The sequence below is a fragment of the Aphanomyces astaci genome (genome assembly GCF_000520075.1).
Source record: "Aphanomyces astaci strain APO3 unplaced genomic scaffold supercont1.14, whole genome shotgun sequence".
In the NCBI taxonomy this organism is placed as follows: domain Eukaryota; phylum Oomycota; class Saprolegniomycetes; order Saprolegniales; family Verrucalvaceae; genus Aphanomyces; species Aphanomyces astaci.
This window is the reverse complement of record NW_009798277.1, coordinates 394,692-421,500: the sequence shown is the minus strand read 5'-3', so window position 1 is coordinate 421,500 and position 26,809 is coordinate 394,692. Positions and strand designations below refer to the sequence as shown.

The window sequence follows — 26,809 nt, the reverse complement described above, 5'->3', positions numbered from 1 at the left end:
GTGGAGCCATCTTGCTCGAACCATCCTCTTCATTGCCGCCGTGGCATCCTCATGGGAACGTTACTCGTCGGTGCCGCGCGCACGGGCCTATCCTTGGTGGTAGGCCAAAGCTACCCCGACACCCACGAGCTGGCCGTGTTGGCCGGTGTCACAGGGGTGGCCACCGGAGTCGCGGCCATGCTGTGTCCGTCTGGGTGGGCGGGCGGCGGCGTCACTGGTCGTGAATTCGTTGACGTATTTGGTGCAAAGTGTCAACTGGGTCACGTTTAACTCTGAAGCCGAGGACCACATGTGTATTCTCGACAACAGAGAACTCTTGGCCCAGGTGCATGCCACGTTGTACTACAACTTGCATAGCAACTCATAGGCGCTATGTATGTTGTAGGCGGGGGTGGTGGTCATTCTCGTCGTGCTATTTGAACGATCCACGGACCCGCGGCGAGTGCTTCTCCACACCGCCCAGCATGTGGCCGGCCAGCTCCACAATTACGACCCCTGCGCCGTTCTGGGGGGTACATTGCGTGTTTTTACCGACGCCAGGCGGTCGCAATCTTCGAAGCCGTCGTCGTAGCTGCGTGGGGGACTAGTCTTGGCTCGTTGCTCGCGTATCGATGGAAGGCCCTTCAGACTATGCCGGTGATAGGGCAGGGGGTTGTCTGCGGAAGCGTTGGCGGGGTCACCACGTCCTTGGTAGCCACCACACTGTGGCTACCCCAGTTCCCCCGCGACTCCCTGTGGTTTCAAGCTGGCTACACGTTTGTAGCTACAATCGTAGCGCAATGTGCCAGTGGCTGGTACAGTGTTAACCCCCGTGGCGGGATATTAATGATATCAAAAGATGCTGTTTACGGATGTGTAGGTGGACGCTTCTCCTCTATCGAGCGGACGCAATGAGATCTCTTGGAAATCGACCCCGCCGCCTTTCGACTCACTCACGGCGTTATGGTGCTCCTACCCCTCGTACTCAGCTTCAACCCGTACTGTACGCCCTGCACAACCCCATCGAATTCCTCGTCGCCCGAAACACACTCAAAGCCAACCTCCCACCGAGCCACAAAAGCGACCAATCCCCCAGTGAAAATATATATCTCACCCAGTTGATCATCGGCAACTCATACCCTTCAGCTCAACTCTATGCCATGTAAACACAACACATTTCAGCTGGAGGTTACGTGCATCTAGCGACAGTTAACCATTAGGCAGCTGAACGATCCCATGGAATATGTACCAGTGTGCGTAAACCCAAGGGGTAACCTCGTTGACGTTAAGGGAATTGCACAGTGTGGAACTGCTATTACCGTACAACCACCATGAAACCGGGCGCAAACTAACTGCATGAACGTTGCTGCAACCAACCGCACAACATCCAAGTCCATATTAATACTATTTTGCAGTTAAGTTGGACGAATGCTCGATATATTTATTTGGTCGTGTGCCCGATATAACTAGCCATATGCCCGTTTAATTTGGCACCAGGGCACACCGCCAAATAAATATATCGGGCACACGACCAAATATATCGGGCACACGACCAAATATATTGGGCATTATTCTTCCAACTTAACTTCAAAACGTGTAGTAGTTAGTATACATTGCATAAGTACTCTCGTTCATGTAACGTTAATGTATGAATCATTATTCTATCATCACCCTGGTCATTATTCACACATGTCCACGAGGGTCTGCAGCATGGACGCAGCTTTTTGCGGATGCAAATGCTCCTTGGCCTGTTTGGTTGTCGGCGGCGGCGCCACGCGGTCCACCGTCGACTTGGTCTTGGCTTTCTTGGACATCAACGCATGCAAGAGGCGAAGCCGGCGCGGCGCTTCTCCAAGGGACCATTCGTTCGCGTTGAGCGTAGCCAGCGTCCGCTTACACAGGCGTGCGCTCAAAGTAAACAACACCGTCGAGTCGCGGTGCATCTGCAGCAGATCGATCCACAGCTCGAGGCTCATACCCACGCCCTCCACGTCTTGGCCACCATCCATCACCACCGCGGAACTCGACGTATTCTTTGCAGTGTCTCCACCACGAGAACAAGATAAGTGCAAACACACTTGGAGCAACTGGTGTAGCAACTCCAAATGCGGACGACTGCGATTGCATTTTCGAATGGCTTTGTACAGTAACCGAGGGACGCGGTGGGCCACACACTCGACACAGCACTCGGTTGACAGCCGCGTACACATTTCCAGAGTGTGCACTGCCTGCAGCATCTCATGCAGCCGCGGCGATGTGTTGAGGATGGCCAGGGCGCGCTTGAGGCGGTATCGCAGAGGAATGCTCTCTTCTTGCACGTACCCGGCAGACTGCTGGCGAAGGGCCAACGTCGCGACCACCGCCGACGTCTGTGCGGCCTGGACACGGTGTCGCATGATGGTCACAGCTGCCGCACAGCGCAACCGCACTCGCATTCCTAATCTCACATCAGTCAAGGCCATCTGGTATCATTCTTAGATCATTTGGAACTTACCTCGCCACCATTTCTGCAGCACCACGACCGGAGGTACGGTCCACACGAGTTTGGTTGGCTGTCGTCGACCCGGGGTATTGGAGTTGGTGGTGGCGTCCACTTGCACATCCGCAGATGGTTCGTCGTCCCGTCGGAACGTCATCGCATGCCACCATTGCTGGATGTACGAGGCCGCGGCGTGCTGGTTTTGCGTGTGAATGACCACACTCCGCCACCACTGGAGTTGCTGGTACCGCCTCAGGAATTGCTGCACAAGTATCGCCGCCGCCACCTCCTTCTCTTGTGCTTCCATTTGGATCTGCCGTTCTTGTTCCTGCTGCTGCGCTGCTTTGAACATGGCGGCGCCATTGGCACGTACTTGGTGGATCCACGCCGCCCACTTGGCTTGAGTTTGCATGACGTGGCGATTCGTCAGCAACGTCTTGGCCCACGTCTGCAACGTCGTCGCAGCAGCTTTATGTCGTTGCTCTCGACGCACCAGCCCCACCAGGCCGTGCCAAGAGTTCGCCACCAGATGAACATGACAGCGTCGCCGCCACCACCGCTGGAGGCGAACACTCGCGTGCCTTTCAATCTCCGCCATGAGAAACTCCACTTTGATCGCCCGCACATTGCGCCACCACAGCTGAATCGTTGTCGCAGAAGCAGTCGCCACAGCTTGGGCTGTTGCTTTCTGGTCCCACAACTGAACGGCCAGCGAAGTCCACCACGCGGTCACCTCCCATGAGCGCTGGGCCCGGACCCACCACAGCTGCAACGTCGTCGCAGCTTCGTGTCGTTCCTGAGCGAGTTCAAGTTGCTGGCTTTGACGATGTCGGACCCATCGCTGGATCATCATCGCCGCTTGGTCTTGGTTGCGCTGCTCCCACAACGCCATCGTCAGCTCCATCCACGTCTGCTTGACTTCCAAGAGTCGTTTCGTCGTCACATACCACCGCTGGATCCGCGACATCGCGCGAGTCTTCTTCACGTCGCTCATCACCGCATGGACACACCCTTGCCACGTTTCAAGGCGATGTCGACGCCGCCACACTGTTTGGATCATACTCGCCGCGGTCGCTTGAGTGTGTTGGTCCCATAGGTCGTACGCCAGCTGAATCCACGTCTGGCGACACCGCCACATCTGCCACCCCCGCCGCATCCACCGCTGGATCGCCATCGCAGCGGCGGCTTGCTGTTGTTCGGTTTCCAGCGCATCCTCTTGCTGCTTGAGTTTGTACGATAGCCACGCCCGTTGTACCGTCGTCGCGGCCTCGTCATGCTGCTCCCATACGAGCGTCGCCAGCTGCGTCCACCACGCCCGAACGGCATACTGGTGCTGGCAGGTTCGGTACCAGCGCTGCAGCCGCGACGCCGACGCGCGTCGAACTTGATCCCACAAGTGCCGCCGTTCGACGTCCATGGCTGCTAGCACCACATTCCGCCACGTATTTCTGATTCGTTGCGAGCGCCACCACTTGGACAGTGTGTGCACTGCAGCCTGGCGCTGCCTCACTCGACGCCACTTCCGCTGGAGCACACTGGCAGCATCATGCTGGCGCTTCTCCAAGCGGATATAGTACACGATCGCATACCAGTACTCTTGGACGAGGTGCCGATGGTACCACCGCTGGAGCACCGACGCGGCGGCATGGCGGACGCGGTGGCCGTGGAATGCTAAGGCGCGCCACAGCGTTTGGGTCTGGCTCAGCTGGCGGCACCGACGCCACCATTGCTGCAGCGTTCGAGCTGCCACATGGTGGCGATTGGCTGGCATGTCGTCTAGTTGTTCTACCATCTCCTGGTTCTTGTTCTTCTTGTTCTGTATGGGAACGTGCAACCAGCGACGGGCGGTGCTTTGAAGCACATGCACAGCTCGACACCGCGCCGCCCGCTCCCGCTTTGCCAACACCAGCCGACCAAACGACTGAAGCGCGACGACGTGCCCCAATCGGCGGCGAATCGACCGCTGAAGGAACCGAGACATGGACGTGGACGCCCACCACTTTTGGAGGACGCGGGCGCCGCCGTCACGCTTGGCGGCTCGGCTGCGTCGGAATCGAGGTACCCACCAGTGCTACGTACACCCCACACAAATATACAAAACACATGAATCCACCATGTATATATGACACAAAGCACAGGTATATATATATATATATATATATATATATATATATAAACGAGGAGGTGCTGAATAATACCTGCAGACAAAACGCAGCGTGAATCTCGCGACTAGCGCCAAGGAGCCGCGAGTGCAAATACGCGAGAAACGTGACAATGCACTTTTCTTCGGGAAGGTGCTCCGAGTCGAACAGCGGCAGCAGCACCGGCACTTGGCCGAGTTGCTTGACTTTGAGGTTGACCAATGCAAAGTTGGCGCGCTCGTTCGCGAGCAACGGCGTCTTGGTGGCCATCCGCTCCGTGGTCGTGTCACTGGTCGTCCATTGAATTTCCCATTTTTCCAGCAACTACGTAGCCCCACCACCACGTACGTCAGAAATAGACCATTGGATTCAAATATTATACATATATATATATATATATATATATACATCATATTTGTCGGTGGGCATGGCTATCGTCGTATTGAAGTATATATATATTGTGGATTCGATACGAATTTCCAGACCCCGCCGAATCGAATCACAATGAATCGACGCGATTGGCTAACGCAATTTCGAGTGGATATATTTGATTGGCTCGAAAGGACAAGAATATTCAACCAAACACCCATCAGAACTCTGGCGGGATTCAATATTGATTAGACAAACCAGGCCAAGTTTGGAATTGTTTATAGCGAATTAAAACATTTCACTATATATATATATATATCATAGTTGACATACCCGAGGATGGTAGTAATGGATCATCAAACACAGCGCTTTGCCATCTGCAAACGACGCGGTGAAGTTCCGAATTGCCACGTTGTACGTCGCACACACGACGCGGCACCACTCGAGCAAGTGCCATGCAATTGGCTCCTTCGCCTTGTCGATGGCAAACGGATGGATGATTACGTCATCATCGGCCGACTTGATCACGTCATCATCGGCCGACTTGATCACGTCATTCGTCCACACGCCGCCCCGCCGACGCCGTTGCTGGATGCGCAGAATCTCCATCTCCACTTGACCCACGTGCACCACATGCGACAGTTTAAAGTAGCTGATCAACTGCCATCACAATATGTCCATATATTAGCATAGTTCCACGTTGGAAACACATGAGATACAGTACCTGCCACAGCAACGCCAGCGTCTTTTCGCGGTGGCCGTCCACAATATCCTTGGCAGTTAACCCTGTCGCATGGCGTGTGACACCGCTCGACTCGACGCCCGACGCCACTGGCATACCGTACTTGGCATGCAGACAGGTTAGAGTCACTTGGACGTTGTGCACTTTTTGCAGCCGAGACACGGCCGGAAGACGCAGCTGTGAGCTCAACTGTCCCTTGACCGACGGATCCAACGTCTCCACCAGGCGAGCCTACAATCATTCACCACAAAATCGATCAACACTCTCTTTATCATCGACTACACCAACGTCACACACGAAATGTATACATATATATATATATATATGGTACGTATAGTATTGCTGTTAAATCAATATATAAGTTCATATATATATATATATACATTCATCAGATATCGCATCCTGGTTATATACATTATATACATACATATCGCCCCAGTCTATACTATCCATTTTGATCCAGTCAACATGCACCCACAACACACGACAACCGTACGTACACACACAACATCCCTCGCCATCGATATGCTTGTCATGTCCTAAACTACTACTACTACTAACTACTACTACCACAAATACACAATATCAATTCGAATCCACACCCCAGGTAGTGGTACTACTGGTACATATACATATATATCATCAAATATCACAATATATAGACACACACAGTCTGTACCGACCAATCGAACGCCATCGCGAAGGTCCACAGCAAGGTTCACGACTTGCATGTCCATCTCTTCAAGCACGGTCTGCTGGTACTGGACGACATACTGGAGCTGATGCAAATGGCGGAGTACGTTGCCTTCATGGGCGAGGAACTGCTGGCACAGGTCGATGAGCACTTGCTTGCTGCGCTTGATGCGGCTCGTTGGGCGGAACAAGCACGGAAGTGCGACGTGGTCCACATGCCGACGGACATGGGCTTGGTCGAGAAAGTACACGATCATGAGACACCGTACGAGAGTCGTGGCCTTGAGCTGCGACAGCGTTTCACTCGAAGCTGTTGTCTTGAGGTTGAACGCTGGGTCCTGCACGATGCGCTCCAAGATGGTCCGTTTGAGAAAATGCGGCAACTTTGTGGATGATGCCGAAGTCGGTTGAACGAGCGCGCCAAGCGACTCGACGAGGCGGATGCCCAGCACGACTTCAAGCGCCAATGTGAGCCACAGCGGATGGTACGAGTTGAGCAAGTCCATAAGCGACTGCTGCAGCCCCACATCGACATGCAGCGGCCGGTCGGCGCGAATCGTGAGCCGGCGCGCGGTGATTTCCGTCTGCAGCCGGAAGAGAAGGTCATCCGTCTGTGGACTGTGGTACGTGGCCACGGCGGCCGCGCGGACTTTGCTTTCCAATCGCGTGATGGCGAGCTGGCGGAGCTGCGCATATCGATCTCGACTTACAGGCGTCTCGTCTTGGATTTCGCAAAAGTGCGCGCCCAGGAGCGTGAAATTGAGCCACTTCTGGAACCCCGCCTCTTGCTTGGGGACCCAGTGGGCATCGTACACGACGCGCCGCTTTTTCCACTCTTGATCAGTCGACGTTTGCGGGATGTGCGTCGATTGTTTGGCGAGTTTGGGGGGGCGCGGCTTGACTGCCGTGGACGAGGAAGAGGAGCTGGAAGAGGAGCTGGAAGCGAGCGCGGTGGACGGAGGACGAGTCGCGCCGTGGAGCGCGCAAAAGAGCCGGAAACGTTGGTTCAGGCGGATGTACAGCTTCCCCGCGACACGTCCATGGGTCGATGGTGTGAACGTGACGGAGATCGAAGACGCGGACTGCATGGGAAGGACCAGCGCTTGATGCGCGTCGACAAAGAACGCGGCGGCGGCGGCCTTGGGCACGATGTCCTCGAGCACGACCGTGGCGACCCCAAACTCGCTCGGATTCGACAGGTGCAGTGTCATAGTATGGGACGTTCCTACGGACACCATGCCAAAGTCGAGAGAGGGGACGTGCTGGAAACTGTTGAGGAGGAACGTGTGGTGCAGCAGTGGGGAGGCTGCTACTGGCTTCACTGCCGCCGACCCACTAAAGGACAAATCCGACGGTGACTTGTGTGGGGACTCAAGCTGATTGTTGGAGGGACGACGGGTGGAGACCGACGTCGACGTGAGCGAGGACGTGAATACTGACGTCTGGTTAGACAGATCTGGCCCGCCTTTTTGCACCGGCATGGTGCTGTCGTCGAGGGTCGAGTGTGCTTTTCGCTTCAGAGGGTTGGCGTTGCTGCTACTACTGCTGCTGCTAGCGGTGGGAGAGTGTGGCGACAAGTCAAACACACCCGAATCGTCCAAGTTTTCCTTGTCGTCTGCACATAACGCGTGATCACACAACGACCATGGCATCGACGCATGGAGTTCGTTCGGCTTACCTTCCGAAGTGATTGACGAAGGTGCTTTCCGCTTGAGGCTACTGACAGGCGTGGTTGTGTACACCAGTGCTACACATGAAGACATCATGCGTGTCAATTTCATTCCATGCGCCGCCGCTTCCGGCCTCTGTCGTCGGCATGATCACCACCCTTACCTGTTGCCTCGCTGCCGTGTTCCATGCCCCAAGGTGCTTGCAATAATATCGCGGTTTAAAATTTGAATTTCAAGATATGATTTACCTCTACGTGTTTATAATGTATACATTGTCACAGGTATTCCATAGATTGCAAATTACTTCAATATTTAGCCAATTGTGGCCGCCTTTTTTGCACTTTTTCTGTCGTCCGCTGTGATTGGCCGAGCAAAAACTCTTTGGTCGAATAATTGCATCTTGAACCGTCGCCGCCGCGGATCCCTTGTCGACCTACAGTGCCTCATAGATATTCATACTACCATGAGTGTCAGCATCAAGGTATGCATCCGGTGCCGCCCGTTCACGATCGACGATACCCTTGGGGTGGTCATGACGCAAAAAGGCGACGAGGAGGGCGAAGTGGAGCTGATCAACTCGAGTTACTCGACTACTCGGTATCGTCTCACTCGAGTGTTGAAACCCCATGTCTTATACGAACGTAGGTTTGCCTTTAGTTGGTCGTGGTGGAGTGCGTACGGGTACAAGCGTCACGTGAAGGGCGACCCGTTGCCCGCCGACAACATGCTTCTCGTGGACCAAACCATGGCGTACGAAGCGTGCGGGAATAAGATCAAGGCCGACCTCTTGGGCGGGAACGCGGTCGTGCTGTTTGCGTACGGACTCAGTGGTTCTGGGAAGACATTTACAGTGTTTGGGGTACGTTCATGCATTCGCAACAACTACCCTAGACGTTAGATATCCCATCTCTACGTAGCCCGATGCCGTGGACATTCCAGAAGCCTGGTTCAAGCATGAAGAACCGCATCCAATGGTACATATATATGAAGTTTTAAATTTTTCGACGGCGATGGAATGCTTGATCGAATTCGTGGTAGTAGTGTTTGATTAGTGTAATGTGGTATATATAGTACCTGAATGGTACATGTTGTTTTACTACCTGTTTATGTTATGCTAAGCTTATAAGATCGATACCAAATACAATTGGTGGTGCTTGTACAGTCGTGTATCTGTCATATGACATTTTATTATTGTCCATTTTTACCCAAAATGAGGATATGTGTGAGTTGTTCATTCGCCAAATCTATATATCGATCCGTCGAGCCTCTGTACTGACTTTTGTATGTTGAAAAGTTCTCTTGTATGGTGATTGAAATCACACTAATTTAAGTCAACACACTAATGAGATATGGATACGGTAGTTTCCTGCAATCTGATTGGCTAAAATAAATCCTTCGGCCGATTCTTGTGTCTATTTATTTGGTTGTTCTTCCGTTTAGAAGGAACGCACACGATATTGTGGTATATTCGGTCCAAATTTCCAGACCCGGTCGAAATCACAATGAATCGACGCGATTGGCTACTAATTCAATTTTGAGTGGATATATTTGATTGGCTCGAAAGGACAAATATATTCAACCAATCACAACTCCAGCATGAGGATTCAATATATTGATTTGTCAAACCAGGCGAAGTTTAGAGCGAATATCACAATATGTTTAAATATCATTCATAACGTTAGTGGGGCATATTCCCTCGGTTGGCGTACGAGTTGTTCAAGGAAAAGCAAGATGGGTGGAAGATCACGATGAAATATTTTCAAAACGTGGTCGACACCGTCCGCGACCTCATGAGTCCCATGGCGCAAGAGCAGCAGTACAAGAGCGGCATGCGGAAAGATCCGGATGGGTTCATGGACATTGAATGGTGTCAGGTAGGTGCAACTGGGACGATATATATATATATATATATATATAAGCAACGACTAGGGCGTCGTGCTGAAAGACTGGAACGACCTGCGCCGCACGTTTATGAGCGCCAACTCGCGCAAAGCGATCGCGCCGACGCAGTTCAACCACCAGTCCACCCGCGGCCACTGCATCATGACGCTGGAAGTGGAAAAACCTGACCCCGATCGCGAGGGTATGTCATCACGATGCCGTGTATATCCTGGTTGATATATATATATATCGGTATTGTCCTTTTTTACCCAAAATTTGGATTGGTATAGCGATTCGCCAATTGTATCGATCGATTGTTTGTACTATTAATAGTGCTGAGTTTTGTATTACTATGGAAAAAAGTTGTCCTGTGGTATTACTTCCAATCGCACTAATTAAAGTCATACACACTATATGCTATGGTTTCCTGCAATGTGATTGGCTCATAACAGGAATCACTAACGTTAACGTTATATTGATTTGGTTGGGTCGAATTATCATCATCATATATATGTTTCATAGGCATGAAGCAGAGGGGACGGATTTACGTGTGCGATCTTGCTGGGACCGAGCCCGCGGGCGACGTCGTGTACGCCAACTACCAAAAGATCCAGTTTGACGATGGCACGATCGAAATGAAATACCTCGGACCTCACTCGGACCCGGCCAAATCCAAGGAATTGCAAGACCAGGGCAAGAAAATCAACCTCAGTTTGACCGAGATGGCCCAGTTTTTCATGAAAATGGCGGGTATGTTGCCTATCTTTATCACAAAGAAAGATATCCGAGTCGACATATATATATATATATACATTGTCCTTTTACCCAAAACTTGGACGACTTTTGTGCTGATTCGCCAAATCCATCGAACGATTCTTTGTAATGTGCCACACTAATAATTCGATGTTGTATTGGTCGAAGAGTGGATTTGATTGGCTACTTTTTCTTGATCTGGGTTTTGATTGGTCGATATATCGATTGTCTCCCGATTTGGTGCTGCTAAGTCGATTGAGCACCCAAACACTCCAATTTCGAATTGATTTGACAATATATATATATATATATTTATGATTCGGAGGCTAAGTCGTCGGTGGCAGAGGCGGTGCAAAAGAAGACGCTCAAACCCGGCGCGAGTATTCCCGGGTGCAACTCGTACTTTTTGTGCAAGTACCTCAAGGACACCATGTTGCAAGCAAGGTAATAAGTCGGACTATTGTACCTGCTCACGTCATCTGTACTATGATGACGACGCATCTGATTCTGGCTCCGGGAAGCATCTGATTCTGGCTCCGTGGATGATATTATTTGGTCTCTAGAACGTACTTGTTTTGCGCCGTGCGACCTGAAGTCACGTACCACAACTATACGTTTTCCACGCTCGGGTTTGCCAAGAATGCGTCCGTGATCAAATTGCAGCCCAAAAAAGCGTCCACGGCGGCGTCTCCGGCCGAACGAAAGGTAAAGTGACGTTTATAAATGATATTCATGTGACGTGGCATGTTGTTGTTGTCGTTTTGGGTGTAGCTTATGGCAGAGCTGGACGAAATGAAGAATTTGGTGTCGATGCTCAAGGCAGAAAACGAAAAAATGGCCAAAGCGGGCGGCGGAAGTGGCGGCGGGTCGGAGCAGGTGGACAAACTGAGCGAATTGTTGGCCATGAAGCAAAAACAGCTCGAAAGTACGATGATGTGATCATGATCATTGGATGACGTGATCATGATCTTTGGATGGCGTAATCATGACTTATGATGACGTGATTGTGATCTTTGGATGATGTGATCATGATCTTTGGATGACGTGATCATGATCATTGGATGGCGTAATCATGACTTATGATGACGTGATTGTGATCTTTGGATGACGTACTCATGATCTTTGGATGACGTGCTCATGACCATTGGATGACGTGATCATGACTTATATGATGACGTGATCGTAGACGTGTTGAACGGCGACGGCGACGACGGCGGCGGCAGTGGCGTCAAGTCGGCGGCAAAAGTGCAAGAAGAAACGATGCAGCGCCAAAAGGAGGAGTACGAAAAGCGAGGGATTTCGCTCACGTTTTTCGAGAACAAGACGACATTGCCGTACCTGATCAACTTGGACGTCGACGCGTACCGGTCCATGCGCTTCATGTTCATCTTGTCCCAGCCGGTACAGTCCACATACGACGACGCGATGTTGTACCTGATTCTCCACGGTTCTGAGTCCATTTCGTGGCTCGTACAATCTGATTCAAACCGTGTCTGATTCCGCTCGTCAAATACGATACGACGCGATGTTGCGATGTTGCATCTGATTCTCCACGTTCTGACTCCATTACGTGACTCGTACAATCTGATTCAAACTGTGTCTGATTCCGCTCTGATTCTCCGTCGTTCTGAGTCCAATGTTGTGGCTCGTACAATCTGATCCTGGCAATCTGATTCTACTCTCGTGTGGGTTTGTGATATAAATATCTATCTGTATATCTAGTCGACGGTGGTGGGTATCAAAGGGGACATCAAGCCCATGTCGTTGAGCATCGTGGACGACCATTGTTGGTTTGAAAAGTCGCCAGAATCAGTGGGCGAAGATGGCGTGGACACGGGGGGCGTCGTGACGCTGGTCGTGGGGCGGGGGGAAGTCGTGTACAACGGCAAGAAGCTCGAGAGTGGGGCCAAAGTGCCCCTGGTTGCGTTTGACCGCATCGCCATTGGCAACGAACTCATGCTGTTTCGATACCCTGGTGGGTACTCTGTCGCATATACACGATAGGTTTTTTTCAAACGTGTGGTGTAGGTCGGGAAGTGCCGGGTACGGAGGCCCCGACCGCCGACGACGCTGCGAAAGAGTACCAGGAGGCGCTGCAAAGCCAAGACAAAGCTGCGATGGAGGCGCTGGAGGCGCAGAAGCGCCAGTTTGAAGAAGAGCGCGCGGCGTGGGAGAAGCAAAAGGCGGCGTTAGAACAAAGGCGGTTGAGTCATGCGTCTGCCGAGGAAGTCGCCGACCAAGAGCGCAAGTTGCAGGAGCTGGCGCAGCAGGTACAGACATACTGTAGTGTACTTTGTGTCTCCATATCAGCTACGACATGTAGGAGTCAAACAACCATGCAACATGTAGGAAAAAGCACGCCTCGCCCGACAAGTGAACGACCAGGAGCTGCGCGATGTGCTGCCCAAGATCAACGAACTCAAGCAGATCGTCGGCGTATTGAATCGGGACATGCTGAGCTTTGAGACGGCGCTCAAGGGGGCGGGGGGCGACGGCGAAGGTATGTACTACTGTACCTACCGCTCCTTTTCGAATCAGAATCAGAATCGGCCGGTCGGGGGTGAATCAGACGCTCGTGTTTTCAACGCAGAGTAGTTTGTGGGCGAGCCAGACTCGAGTGTTCGACATTAGATTTGAGTTTGTCTTGCAGTAGTGAATCACACGACTCTCAAACGCACCAACCCTCGACCTGTGACATGGTGACGTTGGTTTTGTTTATTGGGTAGGGATTCCGCAAGTCAAAGTCAAAGTGCACAACAGTATCACAGACGAAACGATTCTGCTGGACGTGTTTGAGTTTGTGAAAGCGTACGCGTTGCTCAAGGACGAGGTCGCGTTCCTCAAGAACGCCATCGCAAACAACCGCGAGTACTCGAGCCCCCAAGGCCACGACCCCATCACGCTGCTATTTGACAACTCGTTCCACGTCGGCAGCGTCACGAGCTTCCCCGAGTACCTCTTGTACAACTTGGAAACCGACCCCGACGAAAGGTACGCGTATGATCACGTCATCATATGATCACGTCATCATGTGTAGCAAAATGAACTTGAAGAACGCCGTGCCCCCGTTCAACACGATCGGCAAGCTCGAAGTTGTGTGGACGCCATTGAGCTCAGACGACGAAACCAAGCATGACGCGGCGGCAGTGGAGGACGTCGACGGCCCCGACGATCTCGTACGTGCGACATGACCGCAAAAATGATATATATCATCCCATGACAAACATCAAACTATGATATATCAGGTGGGCAAGCCGTGGACGTACAAACTGGAAATCAAACAAGCGCTGGGGCTGCCCATGATCACCGACTTGGCATACTGCCAGTACGAGTTCCTGGGGGAGATCTTCACCACGGAGAGCGTCGAGCAAAATACGCGCAACCCAGCGTTCAACTACGCGCATATTCACCACATTCCTTGCGTCACGCCCGAGTTCGTCCAGTACTTGCAGAGCCACCGCCTGGAATTCCAGCTGTTTATCAACCCGTACATTCTGGACCCTCCTAAAGATGCGATTTCCACGTCCAACGACGCCATTGTGCGCAATCTGGGCGGCACCGTGCAAGGTACGATATATATACTAGGTACCATCGCGACAACTCATCGTGACATGCCGTGAAATAGTCAAAGTGCCGTACCAAGGTAATATTTCCTCATACTGCGATAACGTCATATGTGATTGTTTTGTGTGTGTGTCGTAGAATTGGACGCCAAAGTGCATGCGTTGGAAGCGAGTCAAGCGAAGTTGGTGGACGAAATCGCATACTTGCGCCAAATATTCAAAGCCGCCACAGGCGCGTACGTGATCCATCCATGAAAAGGTTTCGTGTCATGACGTTATCAGGGACGCGCCAGAGTTTGAAGGCCCTGCCAGCAACAGCATCGCAGGACCACCACCCAACGACGCCACGTCCACGCCACGACACAAGTTGGAGACGGCCAAGTCCCGGGACTCGCTCCTGAACACACCTGCGACAACGTTTTGAGGAGCATGCTGCCCTGGTTCGTTTGTGGACGTCGTCCATGTAGTTCTAGCGATCCGAGTGGATACTTTGCACACTTTAACAACAGTAACGACATACATGTATGTACTGTACACAGTAGGCGACGTACCGTACTAGTTCGCACGAAGCGACAATGAAATAGTATGTATGGCAATGGCTTGGGTACAGTACGTGCCCATCAATGCAGAATGTGTCCACGGCGCATGTACAGCCAGCATACCGGTATGCAAGTTAAAAGATCGAGGATAGTATACTTACTGTACAAGAGCCCCCCGTGCCTGCTGACTCACGCGAGTAGAAATGTGTAATTGCGCGAGGTCACATGTTGACAAGCTCTACATCGATGACGTGGTGTACTTCGATTAACGGGATTTACTACTTGTTCTGGTCGATCAACGCCTTCAATGCCGCGAAATTGGCACCCACGAGTTCGCCGACCTTGGCGGAATCCTTGTAGAGATGGAACGTGGGCATGGCGGAGATGCCGAGCTCCCCGCTGCAGCTGTCGCTTTCGTCGACGTCGATCTCAAAGAACACGACGCTGGGCTCTTCCCGCGCCAAGTCGTGCACGCGGGGCTTGATCCCTTGGCAAGGACCGCACCACGTGGCCGTGAAGTCCACGACAATCAGCTTGCCTTGGTACTCGGGCTTGGCGATCTCGCTCTTGAAGGCACTGGCGCTGGCAAACGAAAGCACGTGGACACCGGTCATGTTAACGAATTCTGGGGCCGACTGGACTCAACGAATAGGTTTTTTGTTTACCGTGTTATTAACTGCAAGTATTTCACGTTTTTTGTCAAAACGACATTTTGACGTGTTGGACAATATTCAGCCAAAGACTTGCAAAGTAATCGGCAAGCGTTCTGTCATCCCGTAGAGCAAGCTCACGGTAGTACCATAGTAGTCAAACACAATTGCTGCCGTCTTTAGCGTGACTTACATATACTAATACGCTATATTGTCAAGTCAATGTCCTTGGCCGAAACAGGTTATATGTTTAACGTTGAAAGTGTCACGTTGAATGATTATGATTGGGTGTAAATGAACTCCCCTTTATGATTGGTGGATTCCACCAGCCAGTCAGATTTCGGCAATACCCACAGCGTAAATCACAAATCAAAAATGTTCCAATTGGCGCTGTTCCAGCCGCGAATTCCTCCGAACTGCGGCAACATCATGCGCCTGGCAGCGAACAATGGATGCATCCTACATCTCATTGAACCATTCGGTTTCAACCTGGATGAGAAGAGTGTGCGGCGCGCAGGACTGGACTACCGCGACATGGCAGTGGTTCGTCGACATGTCAACTTTGAAGCGTTCAGTGAAGCCGTGGCCGGTCATCGCATTCTGGCGTGCACAACCAAGGGGAGTCGACCATACACAGAAGTGAAGTACAACCCAGGAGATGTTCTTCTATTTGGGTCTGAAACCAGTGGACTCCCCGATGACGTCCGCAACAACATTGCCGAAGAACTCCGCATTCGGATTCCCATGCTTGCAGACTCGCGAAGTCTGAACTTGGCCAACTCCGTGTCCATTATAAGCTACGAAGCATGGCGTCAAAATGATTTCAAAGGCGGTATTTAATGAGATAGGTGTAGTGTAAGCGAGAACGAATGTAAAGTAACCGTACCAATGCAGAGACTTATTGTGCGAAAAGTTAAGAGTTCAGCCTCATATAACTGATTTTTGACGTTTGTCGTCACTTAATTTACTTTTTTGCATCCCCAACGGTGAAAATAATCCGCATAACAAGCTCGTCCAGTTATGGTGACTCTGAAGCATGGAACAACAACGACATAGACAACGAATTAGGCCCTACGCTCAAGTACAGTCCCAACTTACATAGTAATACTGACTAGAGTTCATGTTGATGAGGACAAAACTGCGAATTTCAAGCTGCATGGAGGGTCAATTTGCCCACTTGTTGACCTCGAAAGGTACGATACTGTATCGCTCACGAGTACTGTAGTGTCGCTCAACCCAGTCAGTAGGGTACTGTAGTCAAAGGAGGCAACTCCGACCTCAATTGCACTGCAATTCTCGAACCAACCGTGCTTCGGAGAGCATCTAACTAACGAGATATCCATGCTTGCATTGATTGGTGAGTACTCTATACGTCAAATAATAGTCAATGATTGGCTTCTGTATTTTGCCGTCTCGCGGTAAAAATATACCGTTTCCGGTAGATTCCGTCGCACCGGTGGTGGGGTTGCCAAAACTGTATATTTGGCCTCAATAATGGTAAAATAGCGTTTAAGTTACCGTCACACCATTAGGAATCCACCTTCAAATTGAGTTACAAGTACTACTACAGTACGTACTCCGGAGTATATACGTATACATAAGTTAGCTCAATTTCCTGTAATAATTTATAAACCTCTATAAATTGAGTTTCTTACAGCTAATACTACAGTACGGTACAGTACTATTAAGTAGGTACTGTAGTATCCAGACTATAAGTACGATTTGTCTAAAGTTCGAGGATAGTATCCGGATGCCATTTCATTTGTGGTGCGGGCCAAACATATCCGGATACCAGACCTTTCTGCTGCCGACGGGTTCAGTATTCCAGTCAGCGGACAAACGTGAACATGCAGCGAGCCACCATCCAAACCCTGGCGAAGGCCGTCAAGGCCCAAGCACCTGCGCAAGTTCGCCTTCTGTCTTACACGGAGCGCCAAGCGCGCCTCGGGCGACCGGTGTCGCCGCATGTGGAAATCTATGCGTTCCCCATCACGGCGCTTTCGTCCATCACGAACCGCGTGACTGGGACGGCATTGTCGGGTGGGTTCGCTGCCGTCGGTGCGTTGTCCGTGATTGGTGCGGACGTCCCGTCGTTGATCTACTCTGCGCAAGAAATCATTCCGTTCTTCGCCCCTGTCTCCAAATTCGTCGTGGCCTTCCCGATCACGTATCACTTCCTCTGTGGGGCTCGCCAATCGGTATGTTTGTCGTGTTGCTGACTTAAAGGACTTACGCGTGTATTGTGATGTGCGTTCATGTAGATCTGGGACAACAACCCGGACCTTCTGTCGCCTCCGCAAGCCGCCCCCACGAGCTACGCCCTTTTTGGCGGTGCCGCGGTGCTGAGTTTGGGTGCCGCTGCCATCACCATCAAGCGAGAATAATTATACAGTCGTATCTCTCTCTCAAATGTAAACCCAATGCTTGCTTCTGCAGCAGTAACGCTCCATGTCGTCCACGTACGATTGCAAATACGGTAATGACGATTTCATGGTTTGGGAACGCGCGGCACCTACTGTACATCATGTACCGGTACCTGGAGCCGACGTGCATTAGATGATAGGCCGCCCGCCCCTCAACTATACGTACATATGTGCTGGTAAGATATGGACTACAGCCGATGCCCCCCTCATATACACAGACAGCAACGACAGGTCGAACGAGGGGACAAACATGTAATATGTGGTCGGATAGACACATTCACTGAAACTTGGATACGAAGAATTTTGATAAATGAATCATCTAACAATACTGCTTAAATGAATTCTTCGTTTGAAGCGTGCACATGACACAGCGACCAGCGTGGTTCCACATTAACGCCGATGACTGATGCCCTACGTTATATGATTCATACTAGTCTACCGTATACCTTCATGGGTACTGATCCATAAGGTATACGGTAGACTGCATGAGCTTGGGAGGGCGTTACAAGTACTGAAGTAAAGAGGTTTTGCTTAATTAAGTTCCATTATTTATATATTTTCGCGTCGCTCATTCGTCACTACAGTATTCCATGAAATCCCTGTCACTTGGGCAATGCTCCGACGTCGGGTATGTTATGAATCGTATATAGTACTCTTTGATTGGCTAATATTATAGCTTTAATTCCTCAACAGCCAATCAAAACGCTTTATTCACTACTTCAATCTTCGTTCTCATTGGGCAACCCTACCCCGTGCAGATCGCTCAGCTTTTTTTTATCTGGTCTCATCTTGCAACAGTGCCTGTCATGCCCAAGTTCACGGTACATTCGCGTCGTTCCCCCTGTCCACTGTCGTCATGGACTAGCGCTAATGATCCTCCTAGGCAACCCACATCAGCGACGAAGTCGACATTCGACTCACGGATGCGAACAAAGCGTTCACTCCCACTACCCTCGTGCACCAACTCACAGCCACGGCGACCAAATTCTCCGCTCAAGAAGCTCTCCATTACAAGAAGAATGACGTGTGGTACGTGTCATCGTCCCTTCCATGCGTGATGCCTCATCCCAACATGTAGGGAAGCGTACACGTGGGCGCAGTACCACAACTTCAACCTTCGATTCGCGAAAGCGTTGCGCCACATCGGTTTTGAGCAATTCGACACGGTGTCCATTTCGGGCTTCAACGCCCCCCAATGGTTCTTTGCGTTCATGGGAGGGTTGTATCTCGGTGGTGCGGCCACGGGTATCTACACCACCAACAACGCAGCCACGTGTCAATATGTGTTGTCCAACTCGAACGCCAAGGTGGTTGTGTGCGACGATGACGCGCAGCTCAAGAAGTTCATCTCCATTGCCGACCAATTGCCCAACCTCAAGGCCATCGTCGCTTGTACGTATCCATTCTCGTCCTAATGCAGAATCGAACCTCATGTTTGAGTTTCCAGGGAAGGCCGACCTCGTGGCCGCCGGTGCCGCCGCGTCCGCCGTCCCCGTGTACTCGTTCGAGTCGTTCTTGGAACTAGGCCAAGATGCGTCGGATGCATCCATCACGGACGACTTTGACAAGATCCACCCCGGTCATTGCGCGTCCCTCATTTACACGTCCGGTACAACCAACACTGCTTCGACCTCCCCCTTTTAACATGTTCTTCAATTGGTTGACAAACAATCTGCGAAACGACGTACATTCCCACTCGACCCATGACGTTAGGCACGACGGGCAACCCCAAGGGTGTGATGCTGTCCCATGATAACGTCACGTTCACGACCGCGACCGTCAACTCTGGGTTTCCTGGCGGCGCCGGCTTCTTCACGAGCACCGAGCGCCTCGTGAGCTTCCTCCCCCTGTCGCACATTGCCGGCCAATTGCTCGACATTGGCCAGCAAGCGTACTATGGTAATACCATCACTCTCGCACACATATCTTCGTTGTTTTATTGTTTGTCTTATTTAAGGACCACTTTAATATAATAGGTCTTTTTGTGAGGACCGTATTGTGCTTTCGAGTGAAATTTCGTGTTGTGGCGTGGTTTGTCGTTGGAATTTAAATCGATTTGATTGGCTACTTCAGATGAGCTCAAAAGTATTAGCCAATCAAAACCGTCTCAATGAAATTCAACCAATCAGATCGATTGTGGATCGGTTTGGTCGGCGGATTTGATTGATTGCACCCCCTCCCCAAATTTGTATCAAGTCGACAATACTTTTGTATTTCTTTTTTTTTTCAAATATATATATATATATATATTCTCGGACACGTTCGATTGTCAAATGTATTAGGGTTCCACATCTACTTTGCCGAGCCGGACGCGCTCAAGGGATCGTTGGGCAAGACTCTAAAGGAAGTGCGTCCGACGTACCTACTGTCTGTGCCTCGAGTGTGGGAAAAGATCTTTGAAAAGATGTCTGACGTCGGCCGCTCGACCACGGGACTCAAAAAGTCGATAGCCACGTGGGCCAAATCGATTGGTTCGGAGAAGTCGCGACTGAGCGAGTACGGCAACAGCGGCGGGGTCCCCTGTGGCTTTTCTATCGCGAACGCGCTCGTGTTGTCCAAGGTCAAGGACGCGCTGGGGTAAGTAATATATGATGCTCATGTTTAGAATGATTTATATATAGTATTGAAACTATAGACTGGACGAATGCAAGGCGTTCTACTCGGGCGCGGCGCCGCTGACCCCCGAAGTGGTGGCGTACTTTGCATCGCTGGACATGCCGCTGTTCGAAGCCATGGGACTGAGTGAGACGACGGGCATCTCGTTTTACAATTATGCACATCGCTGGAAACCAAACTCGATCGGACCGGCCATCGCCGCCACTGAAGCGCGGGTGAACGCCGACACGAACGAGTTGCAGGTATTGGCCATTCTTTGTACTGACTGCTGTAAAGATCGTCTAGGTTCACACTAATTTCAATCACACACTAATTCGATGTTGGATTTTCCAAGAGTGGATTGGATTGGCCAGATGATTCATGTTTTGTGTTTTGATTGGTCGATATATATCGATTCTCTGCCTTCGATTTGGTGCTGCTGCTCATTCGATTACACTCGAATTTCGAGTATCGAATGAACAATATATTTATACCAATTGATGTCGTCGCATTGTATGCCGTCCACAGGAATTATATATTGTTTTCGCATGTCGGCTTATTGTTTGATACGTTTGTTTGCCTGTGCTTTGACGTACTTACTGTATGGTCTATAGAATTATTATGGGAACTTTTTTTTGTGAAATAATAATGTCGATAGATACATCTTTTTAATATATATACCAAGTATATATATATACCGAGTATATATATATACTCGGTACTGTAGAAGAGTTTGAAAAGCACAATATGGCAACATGTTTGATATTGAGATATACCTAGTACTGTAAATGACTCGTGTTGTAGTTGATATAGTGTACAGTTTGTATTGGAGATTCGGTATGAATTTCCAGACCCTCGTTCAATCGAATCTCGCCGACCGAAACGAATCTCTCTGATTGGTCCCACTCCGAAATAACTTGTTTCTGATTGGCTACAATTCAATTTCGAAAAGGGCAAAGTCGATATAGTTCAGCCAATCAAATGTCTCGGTTTGTCAATGAAACATGGGAAATTTGGAGAAAATCGACAAAATTGTGGATAATTCCGTAATTTCCAGACCCCGTCAAATCGAATATCTCGCCGGCGAATCGAATCACGAATCGACGCTATTCTCCAATTTTGAGTGTATTTGATTGGCTCGAAAGGACAAGTATATTCAACCAATCAGAACTCCAGCATGATTGAATATTGATCAAACCACGCGAATTTCGCAAGTTTATAGCGAATTCACAATATATATATGCTTTATACACTTGTATATACCATTAGTTGCACATGAATCGTTAAGATACTCGTTTTGCTCGACATTGTAGATCCGAGGTCGCCATGTGATGATGGGGTACTTGAACAACCCGGAGCAAACTGCCGCCGCCATCGACGCCGACGGGTGGCTATCGTCGGGCGACTGCGCGCGGATCGACGCCGACGGGTTTGGGTTCATCACTGGCCGCATCAAGGAGCTCATCATCACGGCGGGCGGTGAGAACGTGCCCCCGGTGCTGCTGGAAAGCGCGATCAAGGAGGAACTGCCGATCGTGGGCCACGCCATGGCCATCGGGGACAAGCGCAAGTTTCTCACGGCGCTCGTGTCGCTGCGGGTGGTCATGGACGACCAGGGGGCGCCCACGACGCAGCTGGACGCGTCCGTGGTGCGCATCCTCACGGAGCTCGGGTCGTCCGCCACCACCACCGCCGACGCGTACGCCGACCCGCTGGTGCTCCAGCATATCGACGACGGAATCAAGCGCGCCAACCTCAAGGCCGCGTCCCGCGCGCAGTGGATCCAAAAGTACAAGTTTGTACCCGACTTTAGCGTACCTAACGGCGAACTCACCCCCACGCTCAAGATCAAGCGCGCGGTTGTGGCCAAGCAATACGCGCAACTCATCGATTCGCTTTACGAATAACGTTAAGATGACAGAGAATGAATGACGCCGTTGATATATACCAGTATCTATCTGCTCAAGGGATTGTGTTATACGGTATCTATCTGCTCAAGGGATAAACAACCAATGTCATTGTGGATTCGATACGAATTTCCAGACCCCGTCAAATCGAATCTCGCTGCCGAGTCGAATCACGAATCGACGCTATTGGCTAATCCATTTTTGAGTGGATTTGATTGGCTCTTGCAGAAAGCACAAGAATATTCAACCAATCACAACTCAAGCGTGATTCAATATGGACTGTAGACAAACCGAATATTGGACGGACGTTTATAGCGATTTCACAATACTTTTGTTATTTAATAGAAGTTGTCTGGAGTTTCACAAAATGGACTGTATATTTGGCCAATTAGGACATCGAAGTGCGCATGAATCGATGCCATTGGCTGTAATCAATTTTGTGGAAGATATTAGCCAATCAAAAGGTACAAGTTTCATAGCACTATTTTGAGTTTCGTATCCGGATACTCTCATCGCCCAAGTTGCTTGGACGTTTTTCGTGGGTTGACGGGAAGATGGAAGGGGACATGAATCCTACGGTGCTGGCTGCGATGAAGGCGCAGAAGGAATGGGCGAAAGCGGTGGCGTTCAACCAGGAGGGAAAGGTCATTGCGGCCACGGCCAAGCCCCTCGACGGAGAAATTGCGTACGTTTCCGCTAGCACCGTGGAGGGTGGCGAGGAACACAACTCATCATCCAGCGCTGACGACGTGGTGCTGTAGGGCATTCTTGAAACTCTTTGACAGCCGAGACGACACAATGGGCACGGGGATTGTGTATTTGAACGAACAGTACGATGTCCATCGATTCCACCCGCCGCTTATCTATGGCCGCCGAGGCGATCCTGCCAAGGGCGAAGGCGAAGGCATCGCCATTTGCAAGGTCGAGAAAGCGTCGGTCTACGTCCTCATCACATATGTCCTGCCCACGTTGTCGTCGCGCGCGGTACCGCAACTACAGGAATTCTGCGCCCAACAATGTACATGCATGACCACTTTGTTCCTTTCAGTTTCATCTTTGGTTTGTAGTCGAGTCGCCCTCGCAGTAGTACACAATCCGAACGCATCCAAGCCGAACAAGGATACCAACGAATACTGTCGCGAGCGAGCGGAGCGAAGGACTTGGGCTTTGTCTAGCAACGTGTAGCTGTGGACGGAGTTGACGATTACCACTGATGTGTTATGTGGTGGTGTAACGCATAAGAAGTCGATGCTAAAGTAAAGGAAGGTGTCGTCATGAGTTGCGTAGAAACGCTGCAGGATGTGGATGTTGACGCTTGGAGATGGGAGGTGAATGGGCATGTCGATTGATGAGACGTTGGATTATGCCGAGGCGGCGGCGGCGGCGGCTTGCTTTTGCTCCTTGAATTCCTTCCATTCCTTGTTGAATGCGCGCGCTTTGTCCATGTTGGCTTTGCGTCGGAACGCGTTTTCCTTGGCAAAACACTCGTTCAACGCGGCCTTGATGTCGTTGCACGACCCGACAAACTTGGTGTACGGGTGCTCCGCATGACACAGTCGCAGCTCGTCCACGAGCTACGTCGTGACGTGATGATCATGGCGGTCGCATGCGAGCTATGACAAACGTACCGCTTGGCATTCCGGATGGGGCTTGTCCAGTGACGAGTGCATGATGTGGCCTTGAACCTGAAAATGACGCGCAAAGTACGGCTCACCACAATAAATGAATAATGGTTTATAGTAGCTAATAAATCATAAATGGTTTATAGGAAACTAAGAAAGGATAGAATATGTTAATTACTCCCTCCGTCAGTATAAATAACCCAAATAAACACAATACTAATATTATATTACTAGTATTGGTTAAGGGCACTACAGAGACCTTGATTGCATTATGTGTTGCTGAATACACTTGACATTGTATCATCTCGGAGGAAATTCCGTTGAATACAGTAGTTGTGTCCAAATTAGGTCAAAATGAGTTTTATATGAGCGTCGTAACGTTAGTGAATCTTTAACAACATCGACGACCAATCGAGTGCCCCATGCTGTAAAACGTTACGCATATTTCCACTTTAAACCAAGGCGGTACCGAGTACTGTATGGTAAAAAGTACTACGTAGTACCTATAGTCACGAATTGTTAATTTGTGAGGGGAATCGCGTGAAGCAAGTGGAACGCGCCTTCGTCGTGCAGTCGCTTGCGTTTCGAGTCAGGTTCGTCGATGACAAAGAGGCGCCAGATCTTGAGGTCGAAAACGTAAAATGTATTCGTCACTTGAATGGATAAGATTCCATTGATCACGGCGGACGCTGGGTCGATGTAGTACTACACCTAGGAACTAACCTTTCATTTCACCGAATACATCAAATAGTCACAACACGTACTTTGTCTTCAGTCCAGTGCTTAGGCTCAAACACGTACTTCGCCGACGCCGACAAAAAGTACGATGTCTGGCCTTGCGCCCCCAGGTGGGGATGACGTAACCGTTCGTACGCATAGGAAATGAAGATGGACCTGACGCACACCCCAATGAGGGTTTCAAACCGCCCAAAACTACCAATGGCAATCGTGCCTACCACAAGTGCAATGTCAAAGAGCAAACTCAACACATGGTCATTTCATTGATCCAAAAGTCAAAGTGAAATAAATCATATCGGTTCAAAGTGATATATATCATAACTCAGATCCCACACCGACAATAATCACAGAGTACTCGCCACTAGTGCACACCAATTGAAAGTCTACTTGCGGCATTTCACACTGCCTTGTCATGGTGGCGGTATGCACTGGTACCCCACGGGCGTGAGTGTGAGTACTTGGGTGCTCAGCAGCGAAATCGCCGCCAGTCCTCTTACAAACAGCAGCGTGTGGCCCACCCATACGACGCCCGCCACCCGATTGAGCTCGAGCATGTTGAGGCCCTCCACATACCCCCGATTGGCCAGCAGGTACAACGTAGACAAGAACGCCACGCAAATGATAGCGCTGGTCATGTACAGACATGCGTAGCGAATGTACGACGCCACGTTCACGGGCACCTCGAGGGGTTTCACTAAACTGTCGACGTCAGGCGAGTTCGTCGTCAGTAGGTTGATCGTTCCGCGGTCGCCTTGCAGCGAAATCACTTCGCGTTGGGCTAGACACCACTCAACACCAAACACCACGAGATCAAGTGGAAACCTGGCAGCGACTCATCAAACAGGGCATGTCGAAGAAACGTCACATTGGACGAAGTAGACTCGACCGTCCCGTATTGAAACACTTCTACAGCCACGTTTCGAACGTCAGCTTGAGCGGTGGCGGCTAGCGCCGCTATGGTCGAGAACCACACCTCATTGTCGCCAAAGTAGGATGAATTCTTGAGAAAGCTTAATGGGCGATCGAGCATTAGTGCTTGGCACACGTTTGGGCACAGCGCCATCCCTTCGTGTGTGGTGTTCACGGACGGGACGACCATATTCAACGCGATGACAGCTGTGAGGTGATTGAATGTCGTGGGCGTGATGAATTCGCCGACCCCGGCATTGCAAGCTACCCCCGCACCGGTGAGAACCCAAAGTCCCCCTCGAGCACCCACGTCGTGCTTTCCGGACACATGATCTTGCCCCCCGCGCCATGCACTTGGCCACTTTCAAACCAGGACGCTGGAATGTAACAAAATTCCGAGGGATCGTACATAGCGGAGTATTCTGCCGACAAGGACAGGGATTTCGTCCGCAACCGCGTCATTGTGTCTTTGACGTGCAGCACAAACCGCACCACGGATGGGGGAACTGCCACGTGCTTGACGTCCACAGACCCGAACGGCCCGATGGTGTCGCGGAAGGTGGCAAATGCACCCGACTCGACCTGTGCGGCCGTGCCATTTTGAAGCACCACCGACTCCATCGAGACATTCGCGAAGGCAAATTGCCCCATTTGTCGCACCAAACTCTTGCCAAAGATGAATGTGGACGGGTCTGTCACAGCCCACAGGTCACTCGCAAACGCCCAGTACATTTTCATGCTGGTTTGGGCGTTCAATTGAAAAGTCCCGTTCGTGTGCTTGAGGGTCATGGGGTACGAAAACCCAAACGCGTTTTGGATGTTGTACGTGTCGATGATCCCAATCGACTTGTAGTTTTGCCAGTCCGTGTCAAAGGTTGAAATGTTGTGCGTGTGCCACACCGCCACTTCGTCTAATTCAGAAGTCACCGTCGATTCAAGCGACGTCCACCAAGCCGACCCATCGGAACTCGATCGCAAGGGGGCCGCAATCGCAATCTCCAGGGACCTTCCCCAACACGACTGGAGCGTCGCCCACTGCACATTGCGAAGCACTGCCTCCAAGTACACAGCCCTATTCGTTGCATACTTCGAGGCACACCGCGCTTGGCGGGCCACAGAGTTGGCCATTTCCCACCGTTGTTGGAAATCGAGCCAG

The 26,809-nt window shown here is 50.8% G+C and overlaps 11 protein-coding genes across 13 annotated transcripts; 6 read left to right on the top strand and 5 right to left on the bottom strand.

Annotated features, from left to right (window-relative positions):
• Positions 1-51: 51 nt before the first annotated feature.
• On the top strand, positions 52-894 carry H257_06925 (hypothetical protein; the record flags this gene model as incomplete). The annotated part of the gene is made up of 4 exons (XM_009832308.1): positions 52-234; positions 386-512; positions 644-781; positions 860-894. 4 exons carry the CDS (start codon positions 52-54, stop codon positions 892-894), a joined length of 483 nt encoding a protein of 160 aa, XP_009830610.1.
• Positions 895-1,589: 695 nt separating this feature from the next.
• Positions 1,590-8,280, bottom strand: H257_06924 (hypothetical protein). Its single transcript, XM_009832307.1, has 8 exons — positions 8,237-8,280; positions 8,082-8,150; positions 6,394-8,018; positions 5,693-5,941; positions 5,302-5,628; positions 4,657-4,923; positions 2,474-4,529; positions 1,590-2,416 (listed from the first exon to the last, which is right to left on the bottom strand). The coding sequence occupies exons 1-8, from the start codon at positions 8,259-8,261 to the stop codon at positions 1,659-1,661; spliced, it is 5,376 nt and encodes a 1,791-aa protein (XP_009830609.1). The 5' UTR covers positions 8,262-8,280; the 3' UTR covers positions 1,590-1,658.
• A 179-nt stretch (positions 8,281-8,459) lies between these two features.
• Positions 8,460-14,808, top strand: H257_06923. 2 transcript variants are annotated; one of them, XM_009832305.1, is made up of 19 exons: positions 8,460-8,670; positions 8,719-8,932; positions 8,991-9,047; positions 9,756-9,947; positions 10,003-10,156; positions 10,477-10,704; positions 11,052-11,151; positions 11,271-11,412; positions 11,479-11,632; positions 11,894-12,108; positions 12,430-12,682; positions 12,736-12,977; positions 13,057-13,207; positions 13,434-13,698; positions 13,745-13,883; positions 13,953-14,274; positions 14,333-14,350; positions 14,410-14,506; positions 14,553-14,808. In XM_009832305.1, the coding sequence occupies exons 1-19, from the start codon at positions 8,537-8,539 to the stop codon at positions 14,692-14,694; spliced, it is 3,219 nt and encodes a 1,072-aa protein (XP_009830607.1). In that variant the 5' UTR covers positions 8,460-8,536; the 3' UTR covers positions 14,695-14,808. The 2 variants fall into 2 exon arrangements, with proteins under 2 accessions (XP_009830607.1, XP_009830608.1); XM_009832306.1 differs by having other exon boundaries at positions 14,410-14,808.
• A 244-nt stretch (positions 14,809-15,052) lies between these two features.
• H257_06922 (hypothetical protein) lies at positions 15,053-15,450 on the bottom strand. Its single transcript, XM_009832304.1, has one exon. It carries the CDS (start codon positions 15,421-15,423, stop codon positions 15,088-15,090), a length of 336 nt encoding a protein of 111 aa, XP_009830606.1. The 5' UTR covers positions 15,424-15,450; the 3' UTR covers positions 15,053-15,087.
• A 372-nt stretch (positions 15,451-15,822) lies between these two features.
• Positions 15,823-16,371, top strand: H257_06921 (tRNA (cytidine(34)-2'-O)-methyltransferase). The gene has a single exon (XM_009832303.1). The coding sequence runs from the start codon at positions 15,835-15,837 to the stop codon at positions 16,297-16,299; it is 465 nt and encodes a 154-aa protein (XP_009830605.1). The 5' UTR covers positions 15,823-15,834; the 3' UTR covers positions 16,300-16,371.
• An 878-nt stretch (positions 16,372-17,249) lies between these two features.
• Positions 17,250-17,961, top strand: H257_06920 (succinate dehydrogenase, cytochrome b556 subunit). Its single transcript, XM_009832302.1, has 2 exons — positions 17,250-17,657; positions 17,721-17,961. Exons 1-2 carry the CDS (start codon positions 17,307-17,309, stop codon positions 17,841-17,843), a joined length of 474 nt encoding a protein of 157 aa, XP_009830604.1. The 5' UTR covers positions 17,250-17,306; the 3' UTR covers positions 17,844-17,961.
• A 709-nt stretch (positions 17,962-18,670) lies between these two features.
• Positions 18,671-22,508, top strand: H257_06919 (hypothetical protein). Its single transcript, XM_009832301.1, has 8 exons — positions 18,671-18,703; positions 18,766-18,911; positions 18,961-19,274; positions 19,330-19,491; positions 19,596-19,781; positions 20,165-20,459; positions 20,518-20,740; positions 21,791-22,508. The coding sequence occupies exons 1-8, from the start codon at positions 18,689-18,691 to the stop codon at positions 22,382-22,384; spliced, it is 1,935 nt and encodes a 644-aa protein (XP_009830603.1). The 5' UTR covers positions 18,671-18,688; the 3' UTR covers positions 22,385-22,508.
• A 377-nt stretch (positions 22,509-22,885) lies between these two features.
• H257_06918 lies at positions 22,886-23,707 on the top strand. Of its 2 annotated transcripts, XM_009832300.1 has the most exons (3): positions 22,886-23,069; positions 23,146-23,402; positions 23,452-23,707. In XM_009832300.1, the coding sequence occupies exons 1-3, from the start codon at positions 22,939-22,941 to the stop codon at positions 23,469-23,471; spliced, it is 408 nt and encodes a 135-aa protein (XP_009830602.1). In that variant the 5' UTR covers positions 22,886-22,938; the 3' UTR covers positions 23,472-23,707. The 2 variants fall into 2 exon arrangements, with proteins under 2 accessions (XP_009830602.1, XP_009830601.1); XM_009832299.1 differs by having other exon boundaries at positions 23,146-23,707.
• A 38-nt stretch (positions 23,708-23,745) lies between these two features.
• H257_06917 (hypothetical protein) lies at positions 23,746-24,054 on the bottom strand (the record flags this gene model as incomplete). The annotated part of the gene is made up of 2 exons (XM_009832298.1): positions 23,746-23,958; positions 24,013-24,054. The coding sequence occupies 2 exons, from the start codon at positions 24,052-24,054 to the stop codon at positions 23,746-23,748; spliced, it is 255 nt and encodes an 84-aa protein (XP_009830600.1).
• A 471-nt stretch (positions 24,055-24,525) lies between these two features.
• H257_06916 (hypothetical protein) lies at positions 24,526-25,843 on the bottom strand (the record flags this gene model as incomplete). Its single annotated transcript, XM_009832297.1, has 5 exons — positions 24,526-24,711; positions 24,771-24,958; positions 25,080-25,105; positions 25,180-25,522; positions 25,567-25,843. The coding sequence occupies 5 exons, from the start codon at positions 25,841-25,843 to the stop codon at positions 24,526-24,528; spliced, it is 1,020 nt and encodes a 339-aa protein (XP_009830599.1).
• Positions 25,844-25,917: 74 nt separating this feature from the next.
• On the bottom strand, positions 25,918-26,781 carry H257_06915 (hypothetical protein; the record flags this gene model as incomplete). The annotated part of the gene is made up of 1 exon (XM_009832296.1): positions 25,918-26,781. The coding sequence occupies one exon, from the start codon at positions 26,779-26,781 to the stop codon at positions 25,918-25,920; it is 864 nt and encodes a 287-aa protein (XP_009830598.1).
• Positions 26,782-26,809: the final 28 nt, after the last annotated feature.

What these genes read in the sequence shown, in the direction of transcription:
- H257_06919 (XM_009832301.1), top strand. An exon ending in CCTCAAGGCCATCGTCGCTT is followed by an intron (nt 19,275 to 19,329) that starts GTACGTATCCAT and finishes TTGAGTTTCCAG; the next exon opens with GGAAGGCCGACCTCGTGGCC. An exon ending in AAGGTCAAGGACGCGCTGGG is followed by an intron (nt 20,460 to 20,517) that starts GTAAGTAATATA and finishes TTGAAACTATAG; the next exon opens with ACTGGACGAATGCAAGGCGT.
- H257_06923 (XM_009832305.1), top strand. Translation starts at nt 8,537, where the DNA reads ATGAGTGTCAGCATCAAGGTATGCATCCGGTGCCGCCCGTTCACGATC. An exon ending in AGACATTTACAGTGTTTGGG is followed by an intron (nt 8,933 to 8,990) that starts GTACGTTCATGC and finishes ATCTCTACGTAG; the next exon opens with CCCGATGCCGTGGACATTCC. An exon ending in GGCGGGGGGCGACGGCGAAG is followed by an intron (nt 13,208 to 13,433) that starts GTATGTACTACT and finishes TTTATTGGGTAG; the next exon opens with GGATTCCGCAAGTCAAAGTC.
- H257_06922 (XM_009832304.1), bottom strand. Translation starts at nt 15,423, where the DNA reads ATGACCGGTGTCCACGTGCTTTCGTTTGCCAGCGCCAGTGCCTTCAAG.
- H257_06918 (XM_009832299.1), top strand. Translation starts at nt 22,939, where the DNA reads ATGGAAGGGGACATGAATCCTACGGTGCTGGCTGCGATGAAGGCGCAG. An exon ending in CCCCTCGACGGAGAAATTGC is followed by an intron (nt 23,070 to 23,145) that starts GTACGTTTCCGC and finishes GTGGTGCTGTAG; the next exon opens with GGCATTCTTGAAACTCTTTG.
- H257_06921 (XM_009832303.1), top strand. Translation starts at nt 15,835, where the DNA reads ATGTTCCAATTGGCGCTGTTCCAGCCGCGAATTCCTCCGAACTGCGGC.
- H257_06920 (XM_009832302.1), top strand. Translation starts at nt 17,307, where the DNA reads ATGCAGCGAGCCACCATCCAAACCCTGGCGAAGGCCGTCAAGGCCCAA. An exon ending in TCTGTGGGGCTCGCCAATCG is followed by an intron (nt 17,658 to 17,720) that starts GTATGTTTGTCG and finishes GCGTTCATGTAG; the next exon opens with ATCTGGGACAACAACCCGGA.
- H257_06924 (XM_009832307.1), bottom strand. Translation starts at nt 8,261, where the DNA reads ATGGAACACGGCAGCGAGGCAACAG. An exon ending in TTCGTCAATCACTTCGGAAG is followed by an intron (nt 8,019 to 8,081) that starts GTAAGCCGAACG and finishes CGTTATGTGCAG; the next exon opens with ACGACAAGGAAAACTTGGAC. An exon ending in ACGCTGCGTTTTGTCTGCAG is followed by an intron (nt 4,530 to 4,656) that starts GTATTATTCAGC and finishes GGGTGTACGTAG; the next exon opens with CACTGGTGGGTACCTCGATT.